At 45.9% G+C, this 15,739-nt stretch overlaps 1 protein-coding gene across 1 annotated transcript in view; it reads left to right on the top strand.

The window, feature by feature from the left end:
• The window catches only part of EPHB1 (EPH receptor B1), a 456,002-nt gene that overhangs the window by 347,991 nt on the left and 92,272 nt on the right, over positions 1-15,739 (top strand). The window contains exons 6-8 of the mRNA XM_081574131.1: positions 4,118-4,242; positions 11,484-11,646; positions 15,134-15,242. Coding sequence (XP_081430257.1) covers positions 4,118-4,242; positions 11,484-11,646; positions 15,134-15,242 — 397 coding nt within the window. The remainder of the gene's footprint in view (positions 1-4,117; positions 4,243-11,483; positions 11,647-15,133; positions 15,243-15,739) is intronic.

The following is a 15,739-nucleotide window of genomic DNA, read 5'->3' as shown; positions in this document are numbered from 1 at the left end:
ATCATTGGGATTAATCTTTCCAATTTTTAATACATAATGCTTCATCTTTTGAGGCAGAAGGATCCCGAAAATCTATGTGGCCCTGATATGAGTAACAACACGTCAAATGATCCTGTTTCCACGGAGGACTGAAAGGGCAGCCCCTTCAGTGTGGTGGGTGGGGGCAGGGGTTGGGATGGTGGAGAGAAGATTCAAAGAGGCCATTCCCACCCATCCTGGTGGACACAGCAGGATCCCAGACCATCTCTACAAACTCTAGAACACAGCCTCACTCTCCCTGAAGCAGCTTCATCCTCTCTTGGGGCTCAGAGAAACAAAGTCAACCCCCACTCATACCCCGCCCCTCACCATTAACAATCCAGCCTGTACCAAATCCATACTTGGTGCCTAGTTTTACTTTAGTAACTCAACAGTGGCATCTCACACATCCTGTCCTGGGAACACTGCTGCTTGGTTTCTAGGTGATCACACTCTCTGGTTCTCCTTCCAGAGCCCTGGTCTTTCTTTTTAGGCCCTTTGGCAGCTTTCCCTCATCTCCTGAATCTTAGACTATATAACCTCTTCTGCTCCTTCTCTTGGTCATTTCTGTCATTTCTGTGCTTTTGATATGATGTACTGGTGACTTCAAATTTATATCTTCAGTCTGGACCTCTTCTACATGCATCTGTCCTCAGCCATCTACTAGCCTGGTACATGCTAGATGTCTCAAAGCAAGCAGGTCCCAAGTAGGGCACCTGGTATTTCCTTCCAGACTGCCTGTACCAGCGACTTACCTGATCTCACTTATGCCCCTACCCAAAACCTTCCCAGCTGCTCAAACCAGAAATCTTGGAGTCAAGATGACTCTTCTGTTTCTTCCACATCCCACATCCATCGAGACAGTCTAAGTATGTTCAGAATCTGACCATCCCCATTCTCACTGCCTCCACCACTCCGAGCCTGGTCCAAGTCACCATGATCTTCTAGCTGGACTATTGCAGTCATGTTAGGGTAGTTCTTTCAGCTTTCCCACAGCCTCTGCACTCCACTTGCAACACAACAGAGGGTGATATGTGAAACTCACATGATGTCACTCGCCTGTTCGAAGACCTTCTCATGAGTCCCCGTCTCTCTCAGTAGAAGCCAAGGTCCTCTTTTAGTGTCCCTGCGGCCCTACCATCTGTGGCCTCGTCCCTGCACTAGTCCCACTGGCTCTTTACTGTTGCCTGGCTGCTCCCAGATTAGAACCTTTGCCCTGACATTTCCCTCTCATGGGCTCTCCTCCCAGGTACCCACCTGCCTCCCTCTCTTCCCTCCTCCATCTCTTGCTCCTGTACCTGCTCCTCAGGCAGGGCCTGACTGACCACCTGATTCAGAATTGCAGCCTCTCCCCAGCTGGCCTCCTACATTATACCATCCTGTATCTCTTCTCCTCTGCTCCATTTTCCCCACTGTACTTGGTATTTTTAACATACCTTGTAATTTATATATGTATTATGTCTAGTCTCTGAATCCCTCCACTAGAAAATAAGCTCTGTGAAGACAGAAAATGTTAATTTGTTCACTATGGACTCTCTAGAACCTAGAATGATTGCTGGCACATGACAGATGCTCAGTAAAAACTTATTTAAATAGTTAATTAAGTGGATCTGGGCCATGATCCTAAGTTGGGAGGAAGAGAAGATGCATGTGATAGTTGAGTCAGGATCAAAAATTATTTCCACTTACTTGACAAATAGGCCAAATTCGATACCATGAAGGTACATGTAAATCCCTGTAGTCCAAGCAAAAAGCCAACTCTATAGACAAAAGATGAGGAGCATACCATGGGAAAACCTAAAGGCTATATTGACTGTGGTTTCAAAATCAAATCGCAGGTATGTGTTTTTGAAGCAAAGGCTTATGGTCATATGAATAGATGCATAGTACACAGATCATGGTAGATATTAGTTTTACTCTAATCTTTGCTGTTCAAACAGCAGTGAGAGAATTGGATTCACCTCAGGGCATCGTGCCTAAAGAGATTTAGATAACAAACTCCATTTGGAAGAGAGCCACCTCAGGTGGCAGCATATCATGGGAGAAATTTCCATAGGATCTGGCCATTCTTTTCAGCGGAAAAAACTCAGGGGAGACCTAACTAGTTTCTTTAGCTATTTGACAAGCCATTCTGTGAAAGAGGGAACATTCTCTATTACTTCAGTTGGCAGAACCGAGATCAGTGGGAAGTTCCAAGACATATTTCAGATGAAGATAAGGAAGATGTGCACATTGGTGAGAGATACCCAGGCATGGAGCAGCAACTCCTGGAGTCAGTGAGCCTCCCATCCCCAGGGATGCAGCAGGGCTGGCAGAGAATAATTGATAGGGGGATTCAGAACTGCATCAATTCAGGTCCTCCGCTCACAGATGCCACGATGAAACCAGATATACCAAAGATTTATTGGGGAAGTGGGGTGGAGGCCAGAGGAGGCTGGGAGAGCTATGAAGCAATGAAGATCTGATCCCTCTAAAGGAGAGAGGGACAGAAGAAGGATTGAGTGGGAAGAGCCTTAGACAGACGTGAGTTGCAGGGAAGTGTTGGGAAGTCCAATGGGACGTGTTTGAGCATAAATCACCCACTGGAAGAGTTAAGAATGGACCTGCCATAGCATCACCACCACTTTCAGTCATTGGGTGGGAGCAGTGTGTGGGAACAACTCCACATGGATGCAGTGATATATCTCAGAATGCTGCAGCTGGGGCCATTAGTCAGTTATGCTCCCAGGAGTAGGAGCTCTGAGGGGCACATTTTCACAGACATCACAAGGTCTCTAATGGGAAGCTGGCAAAGTCCCAGATGAACACTGTGATTCTAAGGGCTCATCACAGCGCCTCTCACTCTGTGCTCTCTTTATGGCTCCCCCAGACTATGAGCATCTTCCTAATATCTTCCCTGCATCTCCACCCCACCCAGGCACCTCATGCAGTAGATGTCTTCTGAGAGTCCTGGGATCATGGAGAAATGGAGAATGAGGGAGCCCTGTGACCCGGCAGCTGTGCTCTGTAATTTCAGGTCCTGGAGGGGAATCTGTTAACTTAAATCCGGGACAGTAAATGTCACTCAGCCACGGTCCCCAGAGAAAGCCTTGTAAAGTGGAGTTCGTGTGAGGAAGCGACCTTCAACACTGCAGAAGTGCCAGGACTAAATGGAACAGCCCCTGAACAGAGCGCAGACTGCAACCTCATCCATTACCTGCTTCTTCCCTAGACAGACAGCCCTCATTTATTATTTCCAGACTGTTTTCATTTTACTTACACTGTGTGAAAATGTTGAATTGGGAAATAAATAATATTATTTTTAAACAGAGATTTCAGAAACACTTTACAGATTTTGAAATTATTATTATGTTTCCAAACGTTTGGTTTGTGTATCATTTCTTCGTTTATATTTGTGAGCGCTCAATAGCAAATGTCCTCATTTGGAAAACTCTGACAGAAGTTGAAAAGAACTCTGTTGCTGGCCTGTATTCATGTCTTTTGGAGAGATGCTGCCTCTCTTCCTTTTGAAACACAGCAAAATCTTCCATACAGTCTCAGAAGATGTTTGCTAGAATGCTCTTTTCCACTGCACAGCCATTCAGCACTGACCAGCTCGACACTTTTACTGACAGGCTTTGCCTCCACATTCTCTTCTCTGTGATGGCTTACCCCATTACTGGAAGACTGAGGTTCCTTCAACACCATCTGCTCAAAAACAGTCCATCGCTCCTCATGATCCACTACCTATAGCATAGATTTGTCCTACTGGTCATGCCCTTCTTGCCTGACTCTGGCTTTGTCAGTTCATACTGTTCTCCTGTGGTTTTTCCAGCCATCTCTTGTTTTGGTCAAACCTTTCTTTTTCTTGTTCACTGCAGTCCCTGCTCTCATACATGTCTTCCTGTCCCAAATTGTTACCTTTTCTCTCCTTTGGTTCCCAAACTCCATTCATTCTGCAAAACCTACAGGAAGTTCTGTAGATCCAGCTGAGCTGATGAGAAAGAAAAGGCGGAGTTCCAATCCAATAGCATTTCTCTGCCTATTTATCTCTGAAAGACAACCTTTCTCATATCATCAAGGGTCTCTTCATCTGCCCTATCTCTTCCTCTCTCTGCAGCTCCTTCCACTGTTCCCATCATGCACCAGGTCAGCGCCACCATGAGGAGCATCACATTGTCATGGCCACAGCCGGAACAACCCAACGGCATCATCCTGGACTATGAGATCCGGTACTATGAGAAGGTAAGCCAGCCCTGCCTGAAGGCTTGCAAGATCCAGGGCCAGCCACTGTTGTGTGGGTGGTGGCCAGCTGAGGGTCCAGGGATACAGGCTGGAGAGAGGAATCTGGTGACAGAGGCCAGAGGCTCCCTGAGAGCACTCCCCAGCTCTGCCCCAGCAAAGGCCTCCAGTGCCCTGGAGCTTTCTGCACCAACTCAAGAGAGAACCTTCCAACACCCCACCCTGCTGTCTGGACCACTCACTGGGCTGTCGTGGATGGGCAGGACCAATTCCATTCTCCCAGTCACACACTTGCTACATGTGTTTGCTGTGCTACAAACCCACCAGTGTCCCCTGAACTTTCTGAAGATTTTGTGATTTTGTAAATTAATGTTTTTCAGAGCTTTTGATCATGTACCTCCAATATAAGATCTTTTATTTATAAATCATATGCTTGTATGTACTAACGTATGTATGAAGGTTTAAAATAATCTAAGTGGAAATGAAAAAACGAGAGATAGAAATTAATAGAAATAGAAATTTGTACACTATCTTCTTTGACTGTTCTCTTGCAACTGTTGCTGGGGACTACAACAGGGCATGTTCTGCCAAGAAAAGGGAAATGGTGCCCTGTGGTATTGACCCCTGGCCTATCTGTAGGGGAAACAGGGCTTTCCTCCCACCATGATAAACTGTAACACTTGCAACATCCCAGGAAAATACAGTATTTCTTATATACTGACCAAACACAGTATTTGTGCAAACACCATTTATTCATTTCTATTTGTTTGGTAAGTATTCTTTTTGAGTGCCTGCTATTTGGCAAGTACTATTCTAGGATACACTAGTGATCAAACAAGGATTCCTGCCCTCAAGAAGCTTACTTTCTAATGCAAGTAGACAGAAAATGAGTAACATAATGACTAAGGGTATCATACAGTATGTTAGAAAATGTGGATTGTAAAGTGAGGGAAGTAGACCAGGGTAAATGGGATCAGAATGGTCAGGTTTGGGGAAGGAATAGTTGCAAAAATAAATAGAATGGTAAAAGTGGGGCTTTTGAAGAAGGTAAGTTCTAAGTAAAGACCCAAAGGAGGAAAGCGTGTTGTATAGCAGGCATGTGGGAGATAGAGAGCCTATATAAAGGCCCTGCAGCCAGATAATGAATGCTGGTTCAAGGAGCAGGAAGGAGACCAGCATGACTGGAGTCATGTGAGCAATAGGAAAACAATAGTCAGGGGAGAGGTAATCAGCAGGTGCTCATGTTGGGCTGTAAGAACCTGAGCATTTCCACAAATGAGATTGGGATCCATAGCAGGTTTGGAGCAGAAGGGAAACAGAATCTGACTTACATTTTAAAAGGATCGCTCAAGCTTTTCCACTGAAAATAGACCTGCTAGATTATACTAATCTAAGACAAGGATGGGGGACAAAGACAAAGCCAACAGGATTTCCAACAGGTTGGATTTTCAACTGGTAGTGTTTGGGCCTGAGTCACTAAGATGACTGAGAACGGGATCACTTATAGCTGGAGCATGTCTGGGCTGAGGGAAGGGACCAGTTCAGCTTCGTGTCTAAAATGCCTCTGAGATAGCCAAGTGGAGATGTGCAGCAGGCAGCTATATATGCACATTTGGAGTTCAAAGGAGTAGACCGGCTGGAGATGACCATTTGGAAGTTGTCAGTGTGTGGAAGCCCTGAGCCCAGGTAAGACTGCCCAGTGGGTCAGTGGAGATAAGAAGAGGTTCTTATATGAAGACCTGCAGACTCCAACATGGAGGCAGTGTTGAAACGGAGCATGACTGCATTAGGAAGGGAGCCTTCATTTCCAGAGCCGTCCGTAACTGACAACCACACAGCCGTGGTCCCATTACTGAACCACTTACTCTAGGTGTTTTCACACTTGTAAAATTCACCAGTTTACCTCCCTGAAAGCAGAAGCCCAAATGGATCACCAATCCAACCGGCAAGGAGGTGTGCCCTTCAGCTGTTATAGCCGAATTTGCAAGCAAGGTGAGGGTTAGGCAGCTTTTTACTCATTTAGAGGATTCTGAGTTTCACAGACAGTTGATTCTGATAATTCAGGGAACTGGGGGTAATTCACATGATCTGGATTCATAAGCCACCATTATTTTCATTCAGCTTTGAACTGAGGATCCTTACTTGCTATGTTCTTTTTTTTTTTTTTATCATTTAATGAAGTAAATGTTGGACAAATCCAAAAATGTTTTGGACCAATCTGGACCTATTGATTTCATGACCTCATTTCATCACCAAAGTTGACCTGGACCAAATTCAAGTTGACCTAGACGTAGTTCTGTTGACCTTCTTCAATAGAATATCATGCTTGACCACTTATGGTGTGATGCAGAGTCACCAATAAGGTCACACCCAGTCCCCTTCCCATACACACATGAACTTGAGCCTTGTAGCTCATCTCAAATAAATAATAATTTCTCCTTTGTGTGCCCCTGTTGGGTGCCAGAGGCTTTTTAAACATAATCTCTCCCCCTCACAGCCCAAAATGGTAAATATTAATAACATTGTTTTGGGTAAAGAAACAAATACACAAAGAAGTTTAAAAAAACAACCAACTTACTCAGATTACACAGCTAGAAAGGGAGTCTCTAGCCTGGGGTCTTTGCCCTGTAGCCTGTGGCGGTGCTGGAAGGGGTGAGATGTATGGGAAACCACCTGTCCTCCTCCTCTCCTGCTGTGCCAAGGGCAGTCACCAAGGGAAGCGGTGAAAGCCTCAGAACCAAAACTATGAGGCTCATGCCTCTGTCCCCCAGCTCCTCATCCCCCAATCTACCCCAACTCCTCCACAGCTTTTCCCTGTCCATGCAAGCCTCCCCACTAAACAAACTGCAATTAACTTCAACTTCTGATGCTACGAAGGAGGCTTATTCTCCCATTTTAGGTCCTGTCCCTACTTCTCAATAATTTATACTAATTATCAACAGAACATGTGCACAGAAGTTCAATGCCAGAGGGGGCTTCCACACCTCAGTGAAGCAGATCATTGTCCCAGAGGATAGAATGCTTTCTTTCAGAACAGAGAAGATTCTTGGCCCAAGCATTGGTTTCCATTCAATATATTATGATAGAGTTCTCACTTGCTTATAAAGTGCTCAAATATAAAATCCGTTACATTGCCTTGACCATTCCTAATTTCCAAAGAAACGACATTATCTTGTGAGGGTATTTTGAAATAATAATCACAATGACAATAATTCATCACATATTGAGTGCCAGTTTTATGCCAGATATTCACAGATACATTAGTTCTGATCCTCAAAAGAAATGAAAGATACTTGAAAGTTGAGTATAACCAATTTATGGATGATAGAACTAAGTCACAGAAAGGTCAAATGATCTACCCTTAACCTCATAGGCCACAGCTAGGGAACCACAGAGTTGGAACTGTAGATATTTTTATTATATTTCAGTATATTTCTGAGCTCAATGAAGGACTGGATGCAATCGTGTTGATGCCGCTCAAAATTAGTGTGGCCTTGGAAATAAGAGAGTGTATTTTAATTTTCAATCCAAATACTTACAGCCAGAGTTGTTTGCCTGGCTGTTCCACAAGGGTGTGGAATCCTGGTCTTTAGAAGATGCAAACACAAACAGAACTCAGCCCAGTAGATGTCCTGGATTCAGTCCAAAGAAAGAGAACTCATCATTCCTACTTCCCATGCCACTTCTTCTAAACTAGGAATCAGCATCATTTTTCTGTGAGGACCAGGTAGTAAATATTTTAGGCTTATAGGCCATAGTCTCTACTGCAACGACTCAACTGTGCCTTTATAGCAGGAAGCAGCCATGGGCAATAGATGACAATAGAATTTGGGCATGGCTGGGATCCAGTAAAACTTTATTTGCAAAAACAGGTAGTTGGTCACAGGCTGTAGTTTTCCAAGTCTGGGTCTCCCACTCCACATCACTCTCTTGGTTTGTGCTTGGGACACCTGTCAACTTCAGTACTGTGAGTGGAATCAGTGAGGCTTTCATCTCCTCCAGTAGCTCATTAATAGAGAGCTCAGATGCCATCAAGCTGATGACACTCCCAGGGCCTCTCCCATGCTCATCTTCTTCCCCATTTTAATATGCTTCCATTCATCATTCTCCCTTGTTTACTGTCTTGTAGCACTTTTCACTCCTGACGTCAGTGCTTATAGGCAAACCAAGGGAGAACGTCTACAGCTGCTCTTGGCTGTCTTAATGATTAAGCATTTAGACGTGGACTTGCCCTTCATATTAACTAGGTGAGGACAGACTGCTTTAGGCCTTGGATATTTCTACCCTTCAAATTTATTTCTACCCTTCATTTTCTCACAGGAACTCACTCAGACCTTGGCAATATCTTGTGCTCCATCCATGGGTTCAAATTATTGGTCCAAAGTGTACTGTTTATTTATTCATTTAGCCCTGAGGTGTTGGACACTCAGGCAAGGCGAGCCCCATGCTACATGTTAGGGATGGAGAAAGAAGATGTGGTCTCTGCCCTCAACAGCTGCAGCATCTATCCCCCTCACACTTATAAAATCATAAGCAACCAAAAAAAGAAGAATAGGAAAAGCAACTCTGCTCTTCACTCTTATTTGCCTGAGATTGATGAATGGTTTTGAGAGAACAAGGACTGATACTCATTTTAATCACTGAACTTCTTGAAGGATATGTGGACAATAAAGTGATCATGGGTTCTTGCCATCGAAATGCCAATATACCAGCACACGTTTTTCAGGAAAAGAGCTGCCCAGGAGATGTTTCACATATTTCAAGCAGTGCACACTTGCATCCAATACAGTAAAACCAGAGAATTCAGGCAGCTGCCTAGATTTTGGAGCAATGGGATTTTGTCCTAATTTGCAAGGACCATGTTTTGATAGTTTCAGACCATGTTTTCAGTGTGTCAAGATAGTAATGATGAAAGTTTTAGATGGCATCCCTTCTAGAGTGGACAGCCTTCTTTTTGCTGAATTTCTGATTAGGGGTGGAGTAGGGTTAGGAATCCACCTGCTTTTTAAATAGCTCAAATGATGTATGGGTGATCCCTTCCCAGGTCATTTTGCCCAGAGGCCAGTGGATACCACTTCGCTTAGGGTGAGCATGGGCCTCTTTGTAACTTTCAGCTGTCTATTTGCTCTGGCCTCTCACCTGGGCTCCTTTACAACTGCTTCCAAGTCACTCATCACCACTGCCATGCCACTTATCCTCCAGAGATGCCCGGTTACTTGTAGGCGCCTAATCTCCTTTCAGCCTCACCTTTGCATGTTTTATTCTGTTCTCAAAGGATATTCTATTCAGTTCTTACTCTCCTCACTCATCCATGGGGCTAATTTCTTTCATCTTTCAGGACTCACTCATGCCACCCTTTCTCTGAGTCCTAACCAGCCATCTTATCAGTCTGGGCTCGGGGGGCCCTCTACTGCTCCCTCATAACCCCTTGAGCTTCCCTCTGCCCTGTCACTCACTCAGCACTGCAGTTTTCAGCCCCACCCCACAAGATGTTGTGTACCCAAAGGCAGGGACCATGGCTTGATACCCACAACCCTTGGTAGCATGCACCACCTGGTAGTGTATTGTCATTGTGACCATTTGGCCAAAGGAATGAATGATCACATATCAGGTCATCTCTGCCCTTGCACAGTAGACTTCTACATATTTTAAGATGATGGTAATTTCTTATCACTGTACTGTATTCTTTTGTCCTGGTTCAACTCCCAACATTTCTTCTGTCCTTTGACTAAGGATGTGGCTCACAGACCACACTGGTCAACAACTTTCCCCTCATTTATCACCCTGCCTCTTGAACTGCTATGCCTAGAACTCGTCACAGTGCCCTAGATCTGCATGTGGGACTTGGGGCCTCCTTCCTGGTGACCTAAGATCTTCATTTTGTTCTAAGATTCACAGTGCAAAACAGGGGCAGACCTAGACTCTGAACAGCTACCATCTCCACAATGGTCACATGGGAATGGTTAGAGATGAGCTGGTGCATGTGGGTGAGGTAGAAAGATGATGGGCAGCAGTGAAGAGAGTCCTTGGGCTGGAATAGTGAGGGGCACTTTCCTGGAAGAGGAGATCTTGAGGGGTGTAGGCTTAAGGAAACGGGCGAATGCAGAGGAGCCCCTGGAGAGAGGCATTTCAGACGGGGAAAACAACCTAAACAAAGGTCTGGAGGCCAGGGTTATGGTACCCAGAGAGGCAGCAAGGTGGCGGTTCAGGGGGATGTGAGAGATTGGAATTGACTTCATCATGAAAGGCCCCTGGACTGAGAGTTAGGAGTTTGGTCTATCTGATAATAGCTTTAGGGAGTCAGAGATCTTTTTTACAAAAGAACTTTGGATTGGGTAGGAAGAGAGTGGCAGAAAAGATAGGAAGCTACAAAAGTTCAGGCCAAACCATATGTTACACAAGATCAGCAGCAAAGAGAGCACGAGCAAGGACACAGTAAGGCACTGATGATGGGTGGGAGAGTCAGAAGGAAGAAAGACACAAGCAGGTCTGTGAGCACCAGAGGATACGTATGTGCAGGGGACAGGGACTGTAGAGGGCCGGGCAAAAGGTGCTGAAGAGAATAGCACACTGAAGAGTGGGACTGACCCCCTAAACAGTGGGCGGGGTGAGGACAGGGGCCATGGTCTCCAGGGAGAAGGGGCATGCCCTCCCTAGATGCTGATGGAGAGGGACTCGGACAGTGGGGACCCAGACAGACACACGCCAAGATGAAAGCAGAAGCAGGTGTGGGAGGTAGTCCAGCATGGCCTCAAGCTTTTTAGCAAAGAGAACACAAAGTCATTTGTCTAAGGACTTGAGGTCTCTTAAGGAGTGATCTAGAACAACCATTGTGAGGAATGACCAGGAGAGGAAAGACCACGGCTCAGCAGAAGCAACACAAAGAAAGGCATGCAGGTGCAAATGTGGCCGTTTGCTTCTGCTGAGGTCAGGGATGAGAGGGTGTTTGCAAAGCTGTGTGTGATTTGTTATTCTGTCTCTAATCCCTGGAGGGAAAGGAGTAGAAAATGACTGTCCCTTTGCCAGGCCCTGAGAGCTCAGCCATTTACTCAGACCTCTCTTCAGAGCATCACCACCCTACAGTCCAGAGTCACTTTATTATTCTTTAGGTCCAGCCCAGTCTGTGGGGTTTCGGGGGATGGCCTGGGGCTGTGGACAATTTCTAACAGATCTGCAGGACCCAGAACTGAGGGGCCCACGTGCTCAGGAGCAGGCTGACAACCCTTTCCCTTGCTCTCCTGCAGGAACACAATGAGTTCAACTCCTCCATGGCCAGGAGCCAGACCAACACCGCGCGGATTGACGGCCTGCGGCCGGGCATGGTGTACGTGGTCCAGGTGCGCGCCCGCACAGTGGCCGGCTATGGAAAGTTCAGTGGCAAGATGTGCTTCCAGACCTTGACAGACGGTAAGGGGCAGGCGGGTGACCTGGGATCAGGGCAGGCAGTCGGGGGAGGAGAAGCCCCCAGGAGGCAGTGGTCACAGCCGAAATGCCAACTGCTAACTGGATCCCAGAGGAATTGCCTCGGAAGGGTTTGCCCCCAGGAGGACCTGCGCTCACTAGACAGAGCATCTGTCTGAAGCCTGGCCGGGTTTTTGGCATCTACTGGGTTTTCCATCGCAGCTCTCTGTACTGCGCATGTGCAGAGGCTCCCACATATGCGCCTGCGTCTGCACAGCAGAGACCCCAGCACAAAATTAAAGAATATGCTCTTCTGGGTTTCGGTGTTGCTTCATCCTCGCTCCCACTTCACTCCTCTGCTCTCGGGGCTGGGAGCTGAGTGCACAGCCGCACTGCATGAGTCAAGGGTTCCGGGAAGAAAACGGAGGGACGCCCTGGGGAGTGGCTGTCCCACATGTCTCAGAATATTTAAAACAGCCTCACATGTGACCCCAGTCGGTCCGCTAAGGTGTCTCCAGAGAGAACAGCCACTGTTTTCCAAGCTATCTCCAAGGCTAGACAATCTTGTCCCTGAAAATACTTCCACCTTTGGGCTTTATTAGTTCCCTGTTGTCACAATCTCTGCTACTCCTCTGAGATCACCCCCTTTAGTTGTTATGAAAATTCTGTTTCCCTGTAACCTCAGACTTGTGTATGGGTGTCTATTACGTTAGCTACTTTCCATAGTGTATGTACTCGTTTATCTACCACCTATCTATCTATATTTATTTATTGATGAGCTGTTTCCTGGCAGCTCCCAAGTGTCAATCTATTCCCAGCCTCACAAATAGAAAGGCTTTAATTTTTTCCTTTATTACTTAAATTATATAGAAAGCACTCTGCCCTTGAAAAACATTTTATTTTAGGCCAACAATCTCTGTAAAGTCATTGGAAAGATTTAAAAATCAAGTGATTTCATATAAAAATTATAATATCCATTTTGTTTTGAGAAATTGTAAGAGAAGGCAGTGCTGGTGAGCATCCTAGTGTGAGGACTTTGCCTTGAGACAGAGGCTTGCCGCCCCATGCAGGGCTTATCACTTCCCAGTGGTCTGTACCTGGATGCTTCAATGTGAGCTATCTGGCCTCTGTAGGATTAGAGTTTGCAGTCAGTTCTGCGTTTATTTTAGGTGAGTTTGGGCTCATATTTTGAGGATGGTGAGTTAGAGTAGAAAGGTGAGCCAGTTTATCCAGATTAATGATGCTGCTGGTGTGAAAAGAACGCAGTCCATCTTCAGTTCCTTAAGGACTCTGTTCCCCTCTTTGTACCTCACTTCACATCTAGATTTATGGGCACTTTGGCATCAAGAGGTACACAGGATTAAAAGCCCAAAATTCAAAAAGCTGTGAGCACTGATCTCTTGGCAATTCTGCTAGACAAATCAAGAAGTAACAAATTTCTCCCAAGAAGGCTATTCCTTTTACATTTGGCAGTTAAGTTTTGTAAACCCAAGAGGGGCTGGATGTAAGAGAGTTCTGGTAAGTGGCCAAATTGGAGAGTATTTGTCTTAATGACTGAAGTTCACACATCAGTAATAATTATGTTCACTGAGGCTTCAGGCCTCCCTGCAGCACAAAGGTGAGTCTGAAGGTTGTCAGTGATAGGGTTACTGGGTCAAGGAGGACCTGTGGGATCCCACCTGGGCTCAGTGGCCGTGCTTTGGACTGGTGACCTCCACAAGGGACATAGCTGCTGTGGTTCTGGGCTGCACTTAGCTACACCCTGCTAACCTTTGACTTGGGCACCTAATTTTTTTAAAACTGATTTATACAGCAGTATAAATTGGTATATACAGTATATGTAGGTATAGTATATACTCTGTATCTACATGTTTGCCAAGCATTCTGGGTGATTCTTATGCCCCAGTGTTTGAGAACCATCCTTCCACACCGTGGGTAAAGGAGACTTCTAAACCCAAGGATATTGGTCCTGGAAGCATCTAGAAATCAGTTTGAAGGGCTGAAGGTCACATGGCTTAGGAATTTTTTAATTTACATGGACTCCTCCCTGTGGTTCCTTTTATTTATTTTATTTTTGCCAAATTAACTTTTTTTTAAAAACACACATTACAAAAAGTTCTCAGCAGAGGGAAACTGAAACTCTACCTTCACTCTTTAAAATTGATTTCTAGAGAGTGGGAGGCTTCTAGAACAATATCCTTGTCTTTGCAAGTCTCATCCTCTACCCACAAAGTTGAACGATGGTTCCCAAACATCAGGGCACATGAGAACCACACAGAGTGCTTGGTAAACACGCAGATACCCTCCCGTTCACTTATAGCTTCCGATTTAGTAGATCTGAGGAGGGGCCTGGAAATGGGTCTAACGACGGGGCTTGGGTGATTCTGCAGAGCAGAAACCTGCAGAGCAGGGAACCTCAGAATGATGGGGGTTGGGGCAGATAAAATACAGATCAGTTACATGTGAATTTCAGGTAAATAACAAATAATGTTTGTCTAAGTATCTCCCATGCAATATTTGGGTCATAGTTAGATTAAAACTTTATTTGTTGTTTACGTGAAATTCATATGTAACTGATCATCCCATATTTTCTTTCGCTGTATCTGGCAGCCCTAAATGTGATAGGACATACATAGCTTGACCCCCATCTGCCTCAGTCCTGAAATTCTGTGATGGTTCCTTGACACCAAGTGAGAGAAGAACCACAATAATAACAATAGGCCCCTGAGCCAAGTGATTTGTATGGATTAAGGGGAAGAGAATTCGTATTTGGGGCATCTGTGATATATCAGACACTGAAATATGTGTCACATGATTTAATTTAAAAATTTATTTTAACAGATAAGGAATCTGAGAGTCAGAAAGACTAGATGCTTTGTCTAAGATCACTAAGCTTCCCCATGGAAAAGCCAGGGTTTGAGAGAGCTTGGTCCACCTCTGTGACCCGCAGGCAGCCACTGCCCCATGTGACACTGTGTTTCTAACACTGGCGGAAGCCGGGACCCTGTTCTTCTTGAGTGTGAGCTTGAGAGTTCTGGGCTGTTTCTCGACGTGTCTTCATCCTCTGCAGTACTGGGTATGGTGCTGGGTGGCTGCAGATGCTCTTAAGCCTCTGCTCAGTGAATCTGTTGGCTGACTGCATCTCAGACACTTTGTGTCTTTGTATCCTTAGCATGGCTGACAGACCTTTGAGAGGCCTTCCGAATGAAGACATGGAGACAGAATTACCTCTGCTCTGGGGCCAATGTCATCAGCTCTTAGTTGTGAGGTCCTCTGTCACTGTTATCTTGCTTTTATTGTTGACATTATTTGTTTTGGGTTGTTTTTGTGAGTGTGTGTGACTTAAAGATTACTCTTGGTTTGGGTCAGGCTTTCAGCTCTGAGGTATAGAAACTCTATCTATCTGTCACTCTGATGTCCTTGGTGACATCGCTGAGTAGCAGCCCCATGCAGAGGGCAGACAGGAAGCTTCTAATGCCTCTCTCTCTGCTAGATGATTACAAGTCTGAGCTGCGGGAGCAGCTGCCCCTGATCGCTGGCTCGGCGGCGGCTGGGGTGGTGTTCGTGGTCTCCCTGGTGGCCATCTCCATCGTCTGCAGCAGGTAGGCCCCCTGGCCCCGCTCCTGCCTGCTCTCCTCAGACCAGGAAGGCTGGCTCATGGGCCCTCCCAGGTCACACGGACTGAACAGGACCTGACGGTTCAGGGACACACCATCAGGCTCACCAGTCATCACCCCTTCTCTGCCCACGGGCAGCCTAGAACTTTCCAGATTATTTATTTTCTCTGTGCTTGGGATAAATCCTCTAAAAGGGCTGGGCAAGACTCTGAGCATTTGTCCCCCAACCTCATTTTCGCCCACTCACTTAACCCCCTGCACACGATGGTCTTCCTGGAGTGACAGTTACAAAATTGCATTTGACCCTCTGGAACATTCTGCCCTGTGCCTCAGCCCATCCTCTGGCTACAGAGCTGGGGCCTGGCCACAGGGTGCAGGTGGGCAGCAGGGAGCTAAGGAGGGAGAGAGGAGCTCTGCAAGAGCGGGTCCTACAGGAGGGTGCGTCTGGAAGTTCTCGTGAATTTTTAATACTGCTGCTGCTG

The sequence above is a fragment of the Giraffa tippelskirchi genome, chromosome 2 (genome assembly GCF_054371585.1).
Source record: "Giraffa tippelskirchi isolate mGirTip1 chromosome 2, T2T-mGirTip1v1.2.pri, whole genome shotgun sequence".
Lineage (NCBI taxonomy): Eukaryota > Metazoa > Chordata > Mammalia > Artiodactyla > Giraffidae > Giraffa > Giraffa tippelskirchi.
The sequence above is the reverse complement of the archived record's forward strand: the minus strand, read 5'-3'. Positions and strand labels throughout refer to the sequence as shown.